At 39.8% G+C, this 18,570-nt stretch overlaps 7 protein-coding genes across 7 annotated transcripts; 2 read left to right on the top strand and 5 right to left on the bottom strand.

Moving 5' to 3' along the window:
- The first annotated feature begins 1,416 nt into the window (after positions 1–1,416).
- On the top strand, positions 1,417–3,705 carry LOC108862837 (mediator of RNA polymerase II transcription subunit 27). The gene is made up of 7 exons (XM_018637092.2): positions 1,417–1,811; positions 1,899–2,064; positions 2,358–2,814; positions 2,898–2,957; positions 3,028–3,096; positions 3,201–3,244; positions 3,335–3,705. Exons 1-7 carry the CDS (start codon positions 1,559–1,561, stop codon positions 3,477–3,479), a joined length of 1,194 nt encoding a protein of 397 aa, XP_018492594.1. The 5' UTR covers positions 1,417–1,558; the 3' UTR covers positions 3,480–3,705.
- A 99-nt stretch (positions 3,706–3,804) lies between these two features.
- On the bottom strand, positions 3,805–5,290 carry LOC108862838 (L-type lectin-domain containing receptor kinase VIII.1). Its single transcript, XM_018637093.2, has one exon. The coding sequence runs from the start codon at positions 5,060–5,062 to the stop codon at positions 4,004–4,006; it is 1,059 nt and encodes a 352-aa protein (XP_018492595.1). The 5' UTR covers positions 5,063–5,290; the 3' UTR covers positions 3,805–4,003.
- A 213-nt stretch (positions 5,291–5,503) lies between these two features.
- On the top strand, positions 5,504–6,127 carry LOC108862839 (josephin-like protein). Its single transcript, XM_018637094.2, has one exon. The coding sequence runs from the start codon at positions 5,568–5,570 to the stop codon at positions 5,979–5,981; it is 414 nt and encodes a 137-aa protein (XP_018492596.1). The 5' UTR covers positions 5,504–5,567; the 3' UTR covers positions 5,982–6,127.
- Positions 6,128–7,192: 1,065 nt separating this feature from the next.
- On the bottom strand, positions 7,193–8,763 carry LOC108856412 (protein ENDOPLASMIC RETICULUM-ARRESTED PEN3). Its single transcript, XM_018630203.2, has one exon. The coding sequence runs from the start codon at positions 8,728–8,730 to the stop codon at positions 7,351–7,353; it is 1,380 nt and encodes a 459-aa protein (XP_018485705.1). The 5' UTR covers positions 8,731–8,763; the 3' UTR covers positions 7,193–7,350.
- A 571-nt stretch (positions 8,764–9,334) lies between these two features.
- Positions 9,335–10,720, bottom strand: LOC108861212 (uncharacterized). Its single transcript, XM_018635043.2, has one exon. The coding sequence runs from the start codon at positions 10,658–10,660 to the stop codon at positions 9,407–9,409; it is 1,254 nt and encodes a 417-aa protein (XP_018490545.1). The 5' UTR covers positions 10,661–10,720; the 3' UTR covers positions 9,335–9,406.
- Positions 10,721–12,435: 1,715 nt separating this feature from the next.
- LOC108862291 (flocculation protein FLO11) lies at positions 12,436–16,269 on the bottom strand. Its single transcript, XM_018636374.2, has 5 exons — positions 15,642–16,269; positions 15,404–15,548; positions 15,185–15,290; positions 14,128–15,093; positions 12,436–13,634 (listed from the first exon to the last, which is right to left on the bottom strand). Exons 1-5 carry the CDS (start codon positions 15,730–15,732, stop codon positions 13,374–13,376), a joined length of 1,569 nt encoding a protein of 522 aa, XP_018491876.1. The 5' UTR covers positions 15,733–16,269; the 3' UTR covers positions 12,436–13,373.
- A 138-nt stretch (positions 16,270–16,407) lies between these two features.
- On the bottom strand, positions 16,408–18,238 carry LOC108862292 (protein yippee-like At3g08990). Its single transcript, XM_018636375.2, has 6 exons — positions 18,100–18,238; positions 17,605–17,716; positions 17,239–17,282; positions 17,015–17,123; positions 16,865–16,920; positions 16,408–16,768 (listed from the first exon to the last, which is right to left on the bottom strand). The coding sequence occupies exons 1-6, from the start codon at positions 18,159–18,161 to the stop codon at positions 16,690–16,692; spliced, it is 462 nt and encodes a 153-aa protein (XP_018491877.1). The 5' UTR covers positions 18,162–18,238; the 3' UTR covers positions 16,408–16,689.
- Between the last annotated feature and the right edge of the window lie 332 nt (positions 18,239–18,570).

Below are 18,570 nucleotides of genomic sequence, written 5' to 3'. Positions count from 1 at the left end.
TTTAACTCCACAAGAAACATCCTGAAACACATAAAATTTTGAAAGTTTTTAACCATTTGCTATACCATCCAAATTTGCCTAACATGAAAACTGAATACCAACTCTCAAATGTTAGGAAAGACATGCACATTTTATATTGTATTCAACGTGAGCTTGCACATCCTCTTCCAACTTCATCCAAGCCTTAGCCATTGGTATATTGTCATCATATCTCTAACATGTATCATGCTTACTAGTGATTGTAAAGAACTTTGCAGACGCTCTTAGCTGACACTTGATCTATCGAGCTCTTCACTTGTTATGATGCCCTTATTTCCAATGTATTTTTATCTCATTATTCTCATAAGTTTTCTAAAATTAAAACTTAAATGCAAAATTTAGAATAATGCATAGTTTTATTAATTTGTATTTGTTAATGATAAATATTAGGATGAATTGCGTCAATTTTTTTCCTCATCTAAAAAGGCTAACTTTTCTTTTGTGCTCTTATTCAGCTTTGGTAACTGAACCAAAAGGATAATAACCATTAACCACAAATGCCAAACCGAACTTACGCAAATATGTTTAGAATTTTATCCAATCAAATGGAAAAGCTAAAAAAAAAGAAGATCATCCGGACAAATATTTTTTGAAAGTTTAGACATAAATATTTTAATTTTTTGTTAGCACATAAATTCTCAATCAAACCACTACTTATGTCTTTGGATCGAAGATTAACAGACAAAAGAAGAGAAACAATCTACTAGACAAGAATCTTAATATCCGCGCCTCCTAATCCTAACCAGACTTGAAAACCGGTAGGTTTTAGGTTCGATCCAAAAAAGTTTATTTCTTTTTCTTCGCATTCTTTGTTCACTAGTCACTACGACTCTTTTCGTTTGGATTTTTTTCTCATAATTTTGAGTAGCTGAGACTTCAGTTCAAATTCTGACAAGGTTTGTATTTTGTCGGATTGATGTCTGAAAGCATGTACTTTCGACTTCTCTTGAAGCCCTCCTTGCCCAAGTTCGATTCTTTCTCCTTGCTACATCTGTCGTTCGAGTTTCTCCACGGACTTGGGTCGTCGTGTTTGCCTAGCCATGATCAGATATATAACAGTCTCTTAGAGATCTGTTTAGAGCAATGCAAACTGTTCAAAAGTCGGAAGGTGTTCAAAAGTCGGAAGGTGTTCAGATCTGTTTAGATCTGCGTTTGTCATACAATCATGTTGTTTGAAATAGTTTAGAAACTCCAAAGTTAATTCTAACAAATATAGTATAGGTTTCTGGATATTTGCATTTTATTAAACTTGTAATCAATCACATTTTGCAACACAAGAAAACAATTGGGCCTGGGCGAGAAGAAAGCAGGTCCACTTAAGGAGCTATTGGGGACGCCAAAGCCAAGAATTGCGTTTAGCGTTTCCACCTTATTAAAAAATCATAAACGCTGCTGATTTGAAACGTACTGAATCGAATTGAGTTGCTGTCGGAAGCGATCAGAGCCTCAGTTCAGTGAATCAGATTTGAAATCGAGAGAGAGAAAGTTAGTTTGATCGATCGTTTCAATCGCAAAGCTTATGCAGTCGCTACAACAATCCCAAGCGGCGAACAACCAGTCGGAACCAGACGCGCCGCCGAAGCAGGTGGCTCAAGCCATGGAACGTCTCAACCAAGCGGCTAGGGTTATCGCCGACATCCGCCTCGGCGCCGACCGCATCCTCGAAGCCATGTTCGTCGCCTCGAATCCTCGCCACAACGACGTGCCTCTTCAGCTCTTCCTCAGAGAAGACGCATCCATGCGTCAACACCTTCAAGATCTCCGCTCAATTGGTAAAAAAAAAAATGATTCTTTCCATTAGTATGTTGTAGATTAGGGATTTAAAAATTGATTCTTTCCATTTGATTGGAGGATCTCAGGGAAGAAGTTGGAAGAGTCTGGGGTTCTCACTGCGTCTCTAAGGTCAAGAAGTAACTCGTGGGGTCTTCACATGCCTCTCGTTTGTCCTGATGGTGCTGTTGTTGCTTATGCTTGGAAGAGACAGCTTGCTGGCCAAGCTGGTGCTTCTGCTGTTGATAGAACCAGGTCTGAGTCTAATAACTGAGTTTTGAAGATACATTTTGTCTGTTTGTTCCTCCTAAAGGATTGTGCTTTTATGTTTCATGGGATGTGGTGCTTGGTACGACATTGTTGCTATATTGTCTGAGCATAACTAAGAGAGTATAGGTTCGTCGAGTCTACAAACTAGATTGAAGTTCTTATCTGCTGTTAGTTTCTCCCTGGATTATTCTGGTTTTGTTTACTGAATGATTATTTTGTTTTCCTTCTGGTTTGTTATTATCTTTAACACATAGGATGACTCTTAATGGCGACTGTAGGTTAGCTCTCAAGGCCTTTACGGATCAGAAAAGACGATTCTTCCCACACATTGACGATGGACATAAGATGGAGCCAGGATCTAAAAAGCGTCGTGCATCCCATTCGCTATTAGAACATGGAGGTGAGGAGCTTGTTGAGTGCAAGACATTGCCGGATATACAGTCGCGTTTGGAGAAGCTGGTTCCGAATGTGAAGGTTTCTACTTATGGACGGTTGAGCTGGCTCAAAAGAGCTAGTTCTTTACCTGAGTCGGGAAGTGATGATGATCCATCAGAAGCATCGAAACCTATTTTCCAGAGTTCTAGTAAGATGAGATCAGGGTTACAGTCCGAAGAAGTTGTTGACAAGGTTGCTGTGATTGAATTATCGTTTCCTTCCGTGTTCAGAGCTGTAGTCTCGTTGAATCCAGCTGGTTCTGTTGATCCAGATGCAGTTGCATTCTTCTCTCTAGATGAGGTAACTCCTTGCATTAGATAACACTTTATTTTCAAATGAAGTGGTTTGTTTATTTTACTCATGTTTTTACATCATCCTTATAGGGAGGAAGCTACTTACATGCGAGAGGCTTCTCGGTTCATCATGTTTACAAACACATCACGGTAACTGGAATTGATGTTACGAGTTTGATTGATTGATTGGGGAACTTGCATTAATTAGAGTTTCTTGCAGGAACATGCGGCTACGGCCTTGCAATACTTCCTCGGCTTTGGTAGCGGAACAGCTCTGTACTCTCTCCTGGTAATGCATTTAAACAAAGACTATCGGTCTCTGGATAACATGAACCATTTCTTTCTTTCGGATCCATGGAAGTTAATTTACACCTTTTTTTTCCTGTAATGCAGCTATGGATATGCAGTTTCGAATCCTTGTTTAGTAAACCATGCAGGTAAAAACAAGCTAGTCTCTGTTATTATTCTACAATGTTGTTGTAAATACTCCGTGGACTGAACTTTTCACATCTCTTATGATACAACAGTAAATGTGGAAAGCTATTAGCAATGGATAAAAAGTCTGCTTTAATCCTACCTCCTCTACACCGCGCTTACCAAGAATTGCCTCTTGCAGTCAACCTCAGCGTTTGTGAAGCTTACCACGCCGGTTGCTCTCCAGATGATTCTTAGTATTAGGGAGGATCAATTTAAAGTCTAGAGAAACTATCTTCGCAGAACACCTTGTATTGATCTCTATAGCCTGCTCTCTCCGCTTGTTTGTGTCCCATGTTGAGATTAAATTCACATCACATCAGTATAAGCAAACATAGAATCAAGTGGCAACTGTGAATGTTGTGTGTTTTCTAGACATTTATCTGTGTCACAAGTATGAAGGAACAAAAGACTTGTTTACTCAGTTCACATTTTCTATGAAGAACACCAAGTGAGAACAAGAAAAGGTTGGTCCTGATTCTTGTACTAGGTGAATGTGTTTTGATTCCTAACCAAAAAAATATGACATGTTACGTTTGTGGCAGTGTAAATAATAAAGGATGTAGAACAACATGAATCAGTTGATTTTCGCAAGATCAGTAAGCTTATGCCTTCTTTTCATAGTGATTTTACTGATCAAGTCCACACGGAAGAAAGACCATACACTTACACTTACACTACAGCACAAGACAAGCTTCTAAAACCAAACCAAAAGTCCTTCACTACTTCTTACCTTCTTCAACAGCATCCACCGCAACACTCATCCTTTTCACATGACATTCCTCTGGTACCACCGCCATTGACCGCCTCAGACCACATATTATCCACAGATACAAAGCCAGTAGCACCCCTAACGCTCCACATACTGCACCCAAGACCAAAACACCAAGCATCCGCCATATGCACTCACTTCTCTCAACACCTTCTTCTTCCTCCGTGGAAACGTCAGCCTCCAAAGCTTGATTCGGTTCAAGCGGCAATGAACTCGTCCACACCGGAGGAGAATGCCTTATTTCAAAGCTCCATGAATGGAGGAAATGTACCTTTGAAGAGTTCCCGTTTGCAGAGCTTAAACCCACCACGAACTCACCATTACTCCACAGCTCCCCCAAGTCCACCGAGAAAGAGAAGAACGGATCCAACAACTTTATCGAACCTGACTTTCTGAACCGAACCATCATTCTCTTGGAAAGTGCTTCATACTCAACCATACAGCTCAACGTCCCTCCATTGTCCGTCATCACCAAGTCACCCTCAAAGGAAAGGTTTCTAGTTTCGGAAGATTCAGGTCTACCTATCAAGATCCTTGCAAGGTTTCCTCTGTTGGAAATATCAAACTCAAAACCTACAACCGTCTCTTTCTTTGCGTACTGAAACAGAAACTCTAAAGCAGAGGAACTGTTACCTTTCTTGCCGAAGAGACTAGGATCCAAACTAGTTGGAACCATTACAAAAGCCATGACGTCACCAACCTCATTAGGCATCGAGAACGAGAAGTGACTCGAGAAAGATAACAAGTTCCTCTCTCTACCTTGGAAAAGCTTGATGGGCTTCCTGTAAACGACTCGTCCCACGCTTCCACTCACTGAGTTAGTTAGTTGGATCGAAGAAATGTCACTGACCAGCTTCGAATCTCCAAACAAAGCAACGTTCTTGTAAAAGCTCGGAGACTTTGCAAACCCATCAAACCAAAACGAGGAGTTCCCATCTGTAGCCATGGTTCCATGAATCTTGAAGCACAACATAACGAACAAAAAGGACAAGGCTTTGAACATCGACATAGCTTTAAGTAAATGGAAATTTGGTCTCTTCTCTGATTAAAATGGGTAAAGTGAGAAGCTCTTCTTCTTCTTTCTATATGGAATCTTCAGGTTTCGAGAAAGCATTCCACTTTCCCTCTGTCTCTATCTTGTAGTGCTTGCTGACTAATGTTGTTTATGCATTTAATTATATTTCTGATTACATTCTCTCTTGTTTAGCTTCTCACTAGTGTTGTAGATAGTAATGTTCCATTCCATAACTTGATTTTTTGTTGACCATTAAATAAAAAGTCATATACTCTTTCAATAAAGATTTTAGATAAATAAATAACATATATACCCCTCTATTTTCTCTATTTTACATTTTAAGCCCCAAAGTTTTTCTGTCATTAGTCCAAAAGAAAAAAATACCTCCCATAAGAAGTTTTTTGACTGAAGGCTTTCGTCCTCCCCATAAGAAGTTTTTTTCTGTCTTTACTATTTTGGTCTCTCTCTCTCATCAACATAGTTTCAGACAAAAGAAAATATGTCAGGAGTAGGAGTAGCATGCAAAAGAGTAAGCTTTAGTCCTGACCAAGAAGCCACAGAGGAACCCATGTTTCAAAAACATCACGACCGGAGAAAGGTGGTTCTCATTGGATTTCTCAGTTTCGGTCTCAAGACCTCGCCGGCTGGAAGAAAGTTCATCCGACGTATCCGAGCTAGAGTTGCCAAAACGCTGCGTTCTATGTCCTTCAGGAGGAATACGACCGAGAAAACGTCATCGTTGTTGCTGTCTTCCACTTCCTCTTCTTCTTCATCGTCTATTTATATGAAAAGGTCCAAGTCTCTGGCTGAATCGGAGTCTCATCGAGCAGAAGATATTGAAGACTGCATTGAGTTCTTGAACTCTTCTTTTTCACTGTCCAGATCAAACTCTGTCTCAACATGGTCTTCTTGATTTGACCGGTTAGGACAAGCATCAAATGGAACTCCTACTCTCTTTTTCTTGTGGTGAAATGTTAAAAGATTTGAGAATTGTGAATTAAGCATTGTATAGGAGTGTTTTACATTACTTTTCAGTTCATAAAGAAAATTTTACGAGTTTATCGACTTCTTTTCAACACTCAGTTTGCAAACCTTTTAACCAAAAAAAACAAGAAAAAATCCATTGCAAACCATAGTTCAATGTTTGCTGGGGATACAAATGGAAAATTACACTAATCTTATGTGTGTTCTTTTGTATAAACACTAGCATAAGTTATTTAATGTTAGAACCTCAATTGTGAGAATAAGAGAGAAACCAGGTTTAAATTTGAAAAAGAGGGGTCAACAGCAAAGTACCAAAGACAAGAAAGGTCATGGAAAATCCCCCACTTGGTTTTCTTGTTTTTCTACTCCACTAATAATAATACCTGTTAAGAAAAAAAAACAAGAGGAAAATTCCAATAAATTTCTTAAAAGGAGGATTTATTCAACAAAAAGGAAAACACAAATTATTTTCATCATAACAAACCTTAAGTGTTTCAGAAATTGTAGGTCCACAAAACCTGACCTACCATGAACAAAACCTATCAATATTATCCAAAGAATCCAAAGAAAGCTTACATTCTTTTTAAAAAAATGAGTGTTCCTCTCCTATAAGGACACCTTTTGTGAAAGTGGAATGCACTACCAAAGTTGCAACAAAAGGTTTTATTACACTGGCAAGAAAGCAAAGACATAAAGAAAGATTCTTTGTCTTGTTCAAAAAGATTAAAACATTTCATGAGTAAAGAGAGCAATAGGTTAAGTAGGTTGAGAAAAGACAAAAAGAGTAGTTGAACTTTAGCTCTATGCCTCTATCTATACAATCTTGCTTTCAAGACTACAAGATATGCATATGATCATAATACTGACTTTTTGAATCTTAAACTCCTCAATAATCAAGCAGAGATCATAGATTAATTAGATAGTGTTTCAAAAGAAGATCATTGATCAATTAGATACGATGAATCGATAAAGATTTTTTTTTTCTTTCTGTCAATTCCACCACAAGGACTTCTATAGGTTAAACCTTTAGCCTCGGCAGAGCCTGCATTTTTATTATTTTTGAACTTGATTTTCCCCCACTCAACTAGAACCAACATAGCTTATTTTTTTATCAGTTATCAATAAGATTATAACCGTAACTTTGCAAAGATAAACCTCTATGAATCTATTTACAACAGAAGAGATAGCCGGTGAATGTTACAACAACAGTGAAGTCTGAATCTGGCAGTTCTTCATTACAATATGTTCAAATGTTCTCCAAAGAAACAAAACATCTTCCTGAAAACATAGCCGCTTGATCACAGTTCTATCATACTCGAGGAGTTAGAACTCTCCCAGACCTCAACACCTTCCACATATTCCCTAGAAACAAACAACCTATCACCTCCTGCCTCGATTTTCGAAATCATCCCTCTCTTGGAGTCTTCTTCCTTGTCTACAAAGTTTCTTCTACGAATCACATCACCACTCGCTTTCCCCTCAACACTCGACCACACCTCCAACGCGCCACCTCTCGCGGCCAACACTTGCTTCCTATAACAATGCACGACGCTGTAACCGCCGCTTCTGTCTCCCTCGTCTGCACTCCACGCGCCAGGATTCTCGTCCGACACATAAACCCACGGATCTTCGCCTAATTTACGAAGGTCTGCCATCCCGAGATCACCTGACTTGGAACACACCTTGAAGAGCGTCGAGCCATCAACGTCCACGTCAGCTAACGCGTCTCCGAACCTGCTGCTTCGTCCCGAGCCTGGCTCGCTCGTCTCCCACACGATGGTCCTGGATCTCGGGTCCCAGATCCGGATGTACCCGGAGCATCCGAACACTCCTCGCTGGACCGCGGATCCGACCAAAAGACCGTTATCCCCCACCCACCGGAGCTTCTCCGGTACGGCGGTTTTAGCTGAGCTTCCGGATTGCTGTCCGATCACGGCGGCGACTTGGAGAGTGGATTTATCGATCTGGAGAACGCTGTTCTCTCTGTGCAAGCAATCGAACGACGCGAACACTCCGCCGGGAGAATCCGCAACGGCGGCGACTCGCGACTTGTGGATCCTCGGATCCTCCGGATCCGTCCAGTGCGTGGATCCTACGTAACGACCACTCGAGAGATCGTAGAAGTGAAGCCCCGACGCGGATCCAGATCCGATCGCCGCCGCCTCGGCCCACACGCGGCAGATCGACGTGACGTCGGTGAGATGCGTGCGGACGGTCACGGCGTGGGAGAGACTCCAATCGTAGACGGAGATCTGTCCGCCGTGAGCGATCCACAGAGAAGCGTCTCCGGCGTTTGCGGTGAAAGCGGAGGGGACTCCGTCGGTCGCCGGAGAGACGGTGGAGACTAGAGAAGCGTCGAAGCCTTGGAGCGGCGGAGGCAGCATCGCCGACCGGAGGAGCGACTCGACGCCGTAGTAAAGAGCTTCGTCGAGGAGCTCCTGCTTGGAGAAGGCGCCGGAGGAGTTGGCTGGGAGGCGTCCGGTTCGGAGGAGGTTGAGGATGACGGAGAAGATCTCCGGGTCGCGATCGATGAAGACGGGATTGGATCCATGGGAGGTTGGGGCGGAGAGAGCAGCGAGGAGTGAGTCTGGGCAGGTTGATTGAATGGTCGATGCGGTGGTTTCGAAGATTTCGCCGCCGACGTTGAGCTTCAACCGCTCGCTTCTATCGGAAACCATAATCACTTTCGGTTTGAGCTTTTGATTTGTCAATTGGGCTGAGGGAAGAAATGTAATTGTAACTGATGATGTTGTCTATACATGGGCCTGGCCCAATTGTTATTTCATTCCAAACGCAAAACGCTGAATAAGTTGTGCAAGTATTCTATAAAAACGTTTTAGCCTTTTTAGCAAGCAATAAACCCTCCAAATTTTTGGTTGTTACCGTTTTAACTATCCAAAAATATAATATCTTAAAATATATCATTTTAATATAATAACTGATACCATATAATAAAATTTTATAAAAATAAAATATATACTATTTGTAAACTATTATAATATATTATATTCTTTTAAAAATTTAAACATTTGTCCAACTGATAATCTAAATTTTTTAATAAGCGTTTTATACAGTAGGCGTTGCTAGCTTAGCGCCTTAACTATATGCGTTGAGTCATCGTTAGCTTAGTGTATATTCCTTTTTGAACACTGAAAATAATAATTCCATGATTGTAACGTCAACCTCAAGTCATCAAAATTGAAATTCGGTTGAGAAACTACATTTTGTTTGGTGGAGACTGATTAATTAGAGTTGGTCGAAGTTTCTTTTTAATCGAAAAGATAAACTACTAAGGCTTTCATTGTTAACTACACTTTACAAGCTAATCTACAATGGTAATTAACATACAAAGTGTTATGATACAGAGACATTCTCACAGATCACACAATGATCCGAAACAATTTTATCCATAGCACTACCTTTCTCAATTTCAAACTTACTACTAAACTTATTCCACAAATGCAACCCGTAGCTTCTCCTCTGCATCTCAAGAACCTTAACTTGAACTCTCTTCGAATCCTTCTCGGTTCTCGGAACCTTGAAGAGCTTCCCAATCTCAATCCAATTAACCGAATAAAACGCAGGAGGCGTCATGACAGTGAAGTTATAACCAACAGTTCCTTCAACAGCTCGAGCCACTCTAGAAACAAGATACGGTCCGTTATGACCCCAAACGTTCCCGTTGAAAGTCAACGCAAACTCTTCGATACATTTCCTCAAGAGAGGATGGTTCTTGTCGAAAACCAAAACCGCGTTGTTCAACCTCGTCCAGTTTCTCGAAACCGGTTCGAGGGTCTGCGCGCCGATCACGTTCCTTAGATTTTTAAAACTTTTCAGCACTATCACGTCCGTGTCCAGATAAACACCTCCGAACTTGTACAAGTACGCGAGCCTCACGAGGTTCGATAGATTCTGAGCTAAAGAGATCTTCCCGGGATCTCTCTTCCCTGTCCGAATCTCCTCGAGCCATGCTTCTCCCGCCGTGTCCTTGAGCAAAAAGGGCAGATCAGGAGTTACCGCCGTAACTCTGTAACCGCGATCGAGAAACGGTCTCAAGACGCTAAACCCTCGAGGAGAATCCATCGTGGATGATAAAATGATCAAACAGCCACGAGGATGAGATTTAAACACGCTTTCCACGGACAGAACCTCTCTCTTACCGAACATCTCAGCAGGGGAGATCCACGTCATCATGAAACTGACTTCGCAGTCATCATCTCTCAGAAACTCTGTCGCTCTCTCCTGAAACTTCTCCGACGCGCCTCCTATGCCTCCAAAAGTTTTAAGAATCTCGAGATTGTTATTCTCCTTGACTGTGATACTGTAGTTACTGTTGTTGCCAACGCTTAGCTCTTTCTCTGATCGCAGAGGCAAGTAAGGAACAACCGTCTTGATCTCTATCTTCACCACCTCCGAGATGTCTCTCACCGATAAGTTAGATACGATAACCACCGTGAAAACGATCAGAGCTATCACCGAGGCAGCAAACGCTGTGAACAGTGATGATCCGGACCGGTTTAACCGCCGGTGATGATCAAACATAGCCGTGACTTTCTTTGATATTTCACTATCCATTTTTGGAGAAGAAATCAGTTTTGTGAAGAACATATGTTTTTATTTTTTCTCGTCTTATAGTTTGTTTTGTGAGAAACTTTTAGCTTGGTGTTGAAGCTGTCGTCTTTTGAAAAGTTTTTAAGCCGCCAGAGAACGATGAAGTCTACGTTAGACTTCGATAATATTATTAATTTAATTATTACTTTCGTTTCGTTAATTTAATATTATAAGCTTAAATAAGCGATCATGATTTTCCCACATTTTTATTTTTGCTAACATATTTTGAAAGGACTCGTACTTTCTTTTAACGACTTTTCTTCCACTCTCTCTTTTTGATTATATATATCCACAAGAGACTTTGAGTCTCAATAACTCGGTTGGAGACTTTGAGTCTCAATAACTCGGTTTCGGTTATAGTGCAGCTAATGATGTCTTGTTATCTTCTAGATGGGTTTAAGATATACAGTATGTGGTTTTCCTTGGAAGTAGACCATTAAGTTAAATACATTTTCTATAATCTGGTAGAGACTTTATAACTGTGAAAGCTCCAAATAAATCAAGTCTAGGATCATCCGGTTTAGAAACTTAATAACTTTTGCATGTAAACCGGTTTTCTCTTGAATTAACAATTTCGGTGCTCACTTGCTCTACCTAAGAAGGCACCTTTAAAGGCTAAAAGGGAGTTCTAGATAATTAGATGTGTGAAGCACTTTCCTAGTAGATCAACTCGTTGGGTTTCTTTAAAAAAAATTTTTTGTCTAACCAATCAATTATAATAAAGCAAATTAAATTGGAATTTAAATCAAGAAAAAGAAAGGATTGAATAAGTCGCACCTACATTTTCACCCACACAACATGTCAAGTTATGGAAGCATCTCTTGACTGTGACAATCGAAAGCATAGTTAGGTGCATAAAATCCTCTTCCAAATACTTTTCTTCTTCTTTTTTTTGGACGTATATTTGTACTCATCTCATTATTGACGATGGTTGATATATAATTTTAACAAGTTTCAATCATTCAAAGTCGAGGGAATGTTGCAAATATCATTCCAATTATTATTTCAAAAACAGTTGGCCTTTGTGACATAGGAATATACATATATACTGCATGTCAGAACAGAATTGGCATCTTTGGTGATTGATCATAAGCTACTGTAAATATAATAAGTTTATTAGTGTTCACAACTTCGTAACAAGAAAAAAAAGCGTTCCTACTATATTTATAAGCACCACATGTAGACAAACGTTTACTTTCTTCTGATGAACTCAACTTCTTTGACCACGAGGAAAATCTCTCTTTTCATTCTTGTTGATTCGTATCTATTTGAGAGGGCACTAAAAGATTAAGGAATGTTTTTTTTTTTCTGAGCAAGTGAAAGTACATTGAAATGCAGTTGCTCCAAGCACGGGAGATTTCACCACCAGACAACTTTGACTCTGAAACATCAAGAGACACCAAGATTACTTACAACTGACAAGCAACCAGTCACCGAGGCAATACTCTTTAGATATTGTAGTCTCCTTGAGCCAGTATATCAAAATTTTTGCGCTGTAATCTTAATCACCTCGTGTCGTTTCAATGTTCAGAGTCTTCAGACCATGATTTGTGATTGCTAGCTGTTAGGCTGGTTCTTGTATGAAACTAAGCTAAACCATTAACTTAGAAGAGCAAACCGAGCTCGCTAGTCATTTCATATTTTTTTTTTAACACTATTAAAATTATATTGATCAAAGCAAACATACAGCCCCACGGATAAAGTATCCCGGAGAAAAGAGCCGGCGAACTTAACCAAAGTTCCCAGAAACAGAAACCCAATTAAGGGAGACGTGATGAAAAGAAAAAACATTTAACAAGACAATAATATAAAACAGCACTCTATAACATCTAGTTAAGCAAAAGACAAAACAGCAGATTCATAAAAAGATGAGCAAAAATGCATGCAGTCTTCGGATCCTTTGAGAAGAACAAACGATGATGATAACTTGATCAACCACCGTGGAGAGACCTCCCATAGTGAATAGTCCAGACAATTGAGAACCCAAACAACAAGAACCAGCATAACATGAAGACGAACCATTTCTAAGTCTTCAAACCGGAACGGCGTTGTCACGAACGACTTGAGATCGCCAAATTGAAGCTTGATGAAAGTGAAGATCTCGATCAGATCAATTGGTAATGACAAGGAGCGAATCAAATCAACCCCGGATTCCACCGCATGCAAAGAACAGTAAGGTAGAAGATCGAACCGGAGAAGACAACAAAGACCTCGCGAATCCAAACATGCAAAATCACACAACCAACGAAAGATTCTATGAAGATCAGATCTGCACAGGTAGGTCATAATCCCCACCAAAACAACTAGATGAGAAAAGTGCTGTAACGAGAAAGATCTACAAACATCCCTCAAACACTCCGATCATGATCGGATCATCTGACCGTTGAGTAGAAGGAGAGATAATCTGTTGATCTTTCAAAACCATGATATAGATCAACAAAAACTACACCCGACTCCGACTCTATAAGAGCAGCCGGAGTCGGCAATCGGAAATATGTAGAGAGAGGTCAGAGCAAATGATTTTTGTTATGTCGTAGTCATTTCATATTATATTATCTCTATTTGCACTGTGAGGAAAGTTTCATGAAAGAAAAAAAAAAGACATTTGATACCTGAGCTCATAGACTTTACGGACAATCGATTACAAACACGTTGTTTAAGTATGGTAACAGAAACAAGAACACATATTATATATTATTGTAATAATAGGTCAAGATGTGAGCTTGGGGAACTGGTCTCGCGGAGAAGAAAAGCTTCTCTCGCTGAGAAGATCATCGTTTTCGGCATCGTTCCCATCTAAGCACAAAATGTTGATGCTGTCCAAGTTCGGTTCGGATGAGCTGACGGTGCTGCTCGTAGCCACCGGAGAGTTGGTGACACTGTTCGACCGGCTTCTCACGCTGTACATTGATGATGCCGGAACTTTCGTCACAAGCGGCCGGAGATTCCCCGTCATTCCTCGTCTTATATCCTATACAAGTAGAAACCGAACAGTTAACGTTGTCATTGACAAACACACGTCTCATGCTACTCTAAAAATAAAAATAAACACTCCCCTCTTCAAAATTTTTCATGTTTTTGAAATTTCATACATATTAGAAAAACATTTTAAATTTGATTACAAATATATTGTTTTTTGGTATTAACTATTTTCATAATTTTTAATCAATAAAAATTTAAGAAACACAATTAATTTTTAAAAATTTAAGAAACACAATTAATTTTTAAAAATTTTAAAATTAAACTTATTACTTCATAAAGTGCATTAAAAATATAAAATAATATATCTTATAAAAACAAATAATTTTTCTATTTGTAAACACAATTAATTTTTTAAAAATTTACAATTAATCATTATTACTTGATAAAAGTGCATTGAAAATATAAAAATTATATATCTTTTGGAAACAAATATTTTTTTTATTTGTAAGAGAGACAGAGAGTATTGTAAAGAGTGATAGTACCATATGTCGTAAGGCCATGTCTATTGAGCTCTTGGAGAGGTTTCTCCCATAGCCAAGGCTATTAAAAGCAGAGCTAGATTTAGCGTTTCCTCGACCGCCGCTCTCTGTTAGCCGTGGTGGACCTAGTTTCCTCATATTCACCACTCTCTCGACCATTTTATTACCCATAGCCACTGGGCCATCTCCGTTGTTGGCCTTTCCTCGTCCACGTGCTCCTTGGAGGCTCCCGTTGCCGTTGGTGTTCCCTATAGGAGCCCGGCCTCTTGACGGGGAGCAAGATTGTCTTCGTACATGTCCAACGCCATTACCAGTGGGGCCGTTGCCACGTTCTATGGAGTTTGATCTTGAGCCTGGTGCTGAGGCTGCTCCAGGTCTGCCTCTTGTAGCTGAGACTGGTCTGTCTGATACAGAGGTCCTCAGATTCGGTGGGGCTTCTAAAGAGAAACCAGGCATCTCCCGCGGCTTCCAAGGCTGCGATGACTTCAGAGCTGGAGTTGGAGAAGTCCCTCGAGACGGAGCTTTACTTGAAACTATTGAATTGGTCGGGGTTGGAGTTGGAGAAGTCCCTCGAGACGGAGCTTTACTAGAAACCATTGATGGACCTGTCGGGGTTGGAGACCTGCGGGTTGGCGTGGCCGGCCTTGATACAGGCTTTTTAGAAGGTGCGGAAGAAGGTTGAGTCGTGCTCCGAGTTGGAGTAGCTGATCTAGCTGATGTTGTGGTGCGTGGAGCTGTTGTAGAGGTAGTAGCACGTGCGGCAGTTAAAGTGGCACGTGAGGTGGGTGTTGAGGATCTAGAGGTTGAAGCTCTGGTGGTGGTCACAGGCCTTGTTGTGGAGGTGGTTGGGGTTGTAGACCTTGAGCTACCCGATGAAGACGGTCTTCTGAGTCCAGCTACAGAGGACGAGGATGACATTTGAAGCTTATTATTGTTCCCTGAGACGATATCTTCACGGCAGTTCCCTAGCTGCAGAGCCCAAACAAGAGTTTAAATCAATGCTCGGACCAGAAACATTATAAAGAAACATAAATCAGTTATGTCTAAACAAGTTTAGTACCCGAGATTTAAGAGCCGTGGGGCGAGAACTGGGAGCCTCACTCTGTTCCATTACGCTCCTATGTGACTCTTTCTCAAACTGAGGCGTGCCCGGAGGCGTAAGCAGCCTGACCAAGAGACCAGACCATCAACAATGATCCATCAAAGAAGGCAAGACCAGACATTCGATGATTACAAGATCGATATATATTTTTTTTTAATATAAAAATGGAAACATTACCAATCGTAATCGGTTTTTTCATTCTCTGAGTACAAGAAGTTCTCGGCAGCGGTTCTCCGTAGAGGATAGCGTTGAGACGACACCGTTTCAGAGACACCGGAGAGCGCAGCCGTCAACGCTCCGTTGATACTAGTATTATCAGATCCTAAGAGAGGCAAAACACAGTTTAAACACCATTGCTGAAACTTATTTATATATACAAATCACAAATGGTTGTAAGTTATAAATATAGACGAACCTGTTAAAAGAGATTCTCCTCTACGTTCTTTCTCGCGTCGACGCATCTCAAGGAACATAGAGAGTTCTTCATCTCTGTCGTGTGTCAACATTTTTTTATTTGAAGGTTTCTGGGTCTCCTGTCCGAACTTACACAACAACTAGAAAAAAAAAATCTCCAAAACAAAATAAAAAAAATAGAACCGGACCAATCAGATCTGAGGAGATCACACTAATGGGACCCTCAAGAAAGGTAGAAGCCTAGCCTAGAGCAGCAACCAATGAGAATCATATCAACCATTAAAGAACATATGATCAGAACCCACAAAAGTTAATTTTTTAATTTGATCTAGGAGAGAAAGATAGAAGTTTTTTTTGAGTTGAAAAAGAAGAAGAAGGTGGTGGGGAAGATGTTCGTCTCGAGGAGTTTTTTTAAATTAATTTCATTTATTATTTGGTTATATAATTTGAAAAATTCCAAATTTCAAACCAGACAGGTCTTGTTCGTACCATCTCTCTTGTTTTTTTTCTCCTATTTGTATTTAATTTAATTGAGTATGGTCTTGAAAAGTTTGAACAAAACACGAAGCATCGGGTTCGAAACGCAAGAGGATCTCACGGGACACGTTGTGCAGTCTTTACCCATGAACATGATATTTAATTACGAAAAAGGCTACCTGTCTTCAGGTGTTCAAAAAATCAAAATTGTGGTGCAATAGATAATATTTTCGCAGTTGTCATCACTAAATGTATCGCTTTCAGTAAGGTGTCCAGATAAAAATCTATAATTCTCGCAAGGAAAATTCATTTATATAGATCTTGTTACAAGAAACATGCAAGTAGAAGCACGCATATACTAAAGTTAGTGTCTGAATTGGAGATTAATTCGTTCGAAACAAGTTTTCTAAAGACGATTTTGGTACTCAATTATAATTAAGTTTATAAATATCTGGTTTTCTTCTTTACTTACTTATGGCTTACCCGAGAAAAATTGTGGAGTTTTTGCATTGACCACTTGCCAAAAATATCTCCAATAACTATAGAGGGGGTGGTAAAAAGAAAAGCCGGTTTTATTCTTCGTCACTTCCAATCATGGGCTCGTCCTCGTTCATGTCGTATCCGCCTCCATCGGGTCCAAGCACTTTAAACCTGCTCACCATTGGTTTACATTTTACATACATACACCACTTCCAACATTAAGTTTGTGATGGTGGTCCTAAAGTCAAATGTTGAAAGATCAAAAACCTTTCAATGATGAATTTTCCTTCCTTGTACTTCTGAGACTTCTCGTATGCAATTTCCTGTGTGAGAAAAAAATGTGAATCAGCATCAAGGAAAATCATAAAGAAAGTTGTTTAGAAGAATGAGTAGGTGGTGGTGAGTATTTATTTGTACGTATTTCCAGCCAACAAGAGAGCCACAACAAACGCAGAAGATGTCAGCTACAGTATGCCAACCAGTCATCATGATACGATGCTCCATCTCTCCAACAGTCACATTGACACTATGACATCCAAAAGAAAAGATTTGGTAACAGAAAAAGAGAGCCTTGTCAGGAGGAGGATTCAATGTATGATCAGATTCATCTTCAAAGTAGTAGTAGTAGTTGTAGTACTTACACGTTTTCGAAAAGATAAGCCCTTCCATGCTTGCAGTGAAATGACTGCAAACAACACACAAGATCATGAACATTAAAATCAGGTAGAGTTGTTTGTTCAATTAGTTGACTGTACACATTCTCAAAACCATAGTATTTTACAATCATCTGGAGCCAATTCGAAAGAAATGAATGAACGAATCAACAAGATGTGTTTTTTTTTAAAACAGAATTTAGAACAAAACACAGTTCCTGGAACGGTTGCGCATATTGTGGTTACAAAACACTAGTGAAAAAGGTTAACAATAGATCAAAGTAAATAAAATTATAACATGAGATGGAAGCATTGAAGACAAGGCATGGAGATAAACATTATTAAAAAAAAAACCTTGGAGATGAGATCATCGGTGAGTGCGAAAGGAGTGTGGCAATGCTTGCAGCTATAGGTTTCTCCTTGGAGGTCGATCACGAATAGTCTTCCCATTTCCAACAAATCCAACCTATCAACATACAAAAAAAAAACACCACCAACAGATCTCAGTTCTCCGTCAGCAGATTGTGATCCGATCCACCAATAAACCCGAAACCAAACGAAACAACACAAATTAACGATGGTGGAGAAAATTTCATCAAACGCAAATAAATATCTCAGAAATAAATAAAAAAAGCTTCGATCAAAAAGGGGTAATGAAATACTAGAAACTTGCGTACTTCGCAAGACGCCTACTGACAAAAAAAAAAGTAGGAGAGAGAGAGAGAGGGAGAAACGGAAAAATAAAATTATATCCCGGAAGAAAATAAATTCCCCAGACGATAAAAACACTCTTAACGAATCGAAACACGAAAGGGAGAAATAAGAGAAGAAAGTTGGAACAGCCAAAACCTGATCTTACCCCGAAGGAGAAACGCCCAGAGAGAAATGTTTCGAACTTTTTTCTCATGCATTTATAATATTCTTTTTCTTTTTTGATTAAATAGCAAGGGGGGAGGGGCTACTACGGCCCATGGCCCTTTCTCTCCAAGGAAATTAAAGTTAATGACTGACACTTGTTACTTATCTCTGTCCCCCACGGGTTACGACTTACGAGTAGTGGATTAGGTTCAAATTCAATTAATGGTCTGTTTAACCAGTATGTTAACCGGTTCTATAGATTACCATAACCAACGTAAATGTAGCCTACTTACTGATTAATCCCAATTCATATCCCAAGCTATGCATTCGATTCCAAGTGTTTCGCATAGAATTTCATATGAAATCCTTATCCGTGAGCTATTGATAAAAGAATGTGCAGTCACTAAGACGTTACTTTTATACATGTGGTTAGCGAAAACAAATGTGAACTTTAAGTTTCCA

Source organism: Raphanus sativus, chromosome 5, assembly GCF_000801105.2.
Source record: "Raphanus sativus cultivar WK10039 chromosome 5, ASM80110v3, whole genome shotgun sequence".
Classification (NCBI taxonomy): Eukaryota; Viridiplantae; Streptophyta; class Magnoliopsida; order Brassicales; family Brassicaceae; genus Raphanus; species Raphanus sativus.
The sequence above is the reverse complement of the archived record's forward strand: the minus strand, read 5'-3'. Positions and strand labels throughout refer to the sequence as shown.

Coding starts and splice junctions, on each gene's coding strand:
- LOC108862838 (XM_018637093.2), bottom strand. CDS start 5,062: ATGTCGATGTTCAAAGCCTTGTCCTTTTTGTTCGTTATGTTGTGCTTC.
- LOC108862837 (XM_018637092.2), top strand. CDS start 1,559: ATGCAGTCGCTACAACAATCCCAAGCGGCGAACAACCAGTCGGAACCA. Junction 2,815..2,897: donor CATTCTTCTCTCTAGATGAG/GTAACTCCTTGC, acceptor TCATCCTTATAG/GGAGGAAGCTACTTACATGC. Junction 3,097..3,200: donor CAGCTCTGTACTCTCTCCTG/GTAATGCATTTA, acceptor CCTGTAATGCAG/CTATGGATATGCAGTTTCGA.
- LOC108861212 (XM_018635043.2), bottom strand. CDS start 10,660: ATGTTCTTCACAAAACTGATTTCTTCTCCAAAAATGGATAGTGAAATA.
- LOC108856412 (XM_018630203.2), bottom strand. CDS start 8,730: ATGGTTTCCGATAGAAGCGAGCGGTTGAAGCTCAACGTCGGCGGCGAA.
- LOC108862291 (XM_018636374.2), bottom strand. CDS start 15,732: ATGTTGACACACGACAGAGATGAAGAACTCTCTATGTTCCTTGAGATG. Junction 15,549..15,641: donor AGGAGAATCTCTTTTAACAG/GTTCGTCTATAT, acceptor TGCCTCTCTTAG/GATCTGATAATACTAGTATC. Junction 15,094..15,184: donor CCACGGCTCTTAAATCTCGG/GTACTAAACTTG, acceptor TGGGCTCTGCAG/CTAGGGAACTGCCGTGAAGA.
- LOC108862839 (XM_018637094.2), top strand. CDS start 5,568: ATGTCAGGAGTAGGAGTAGCATGCAAAAGAGTAAGCTTTAGTCCTGAC.
- LOC108862292 (XM_018636375.2), bottom strand. CDS start 18,161: ATGCATGAGAAAAAAGTTCGAAACATTTCTCTCTGGGCGTTTCTCCTT. Junction 17,283..17,604: donor CCGATGATCTCATCTCCAAG/GTTTTTTTTTTA, acceptor TGTTGTTTGCAG/TCATTTCACTGCAAGCATGG. Junction 16,769..16,864: donor GGAAAATTCATCATTGAAAG/GTTTTTGATCTT, acceptor AATGGTGAGCAG/GTTTAAAGTGCTTGGACCCG.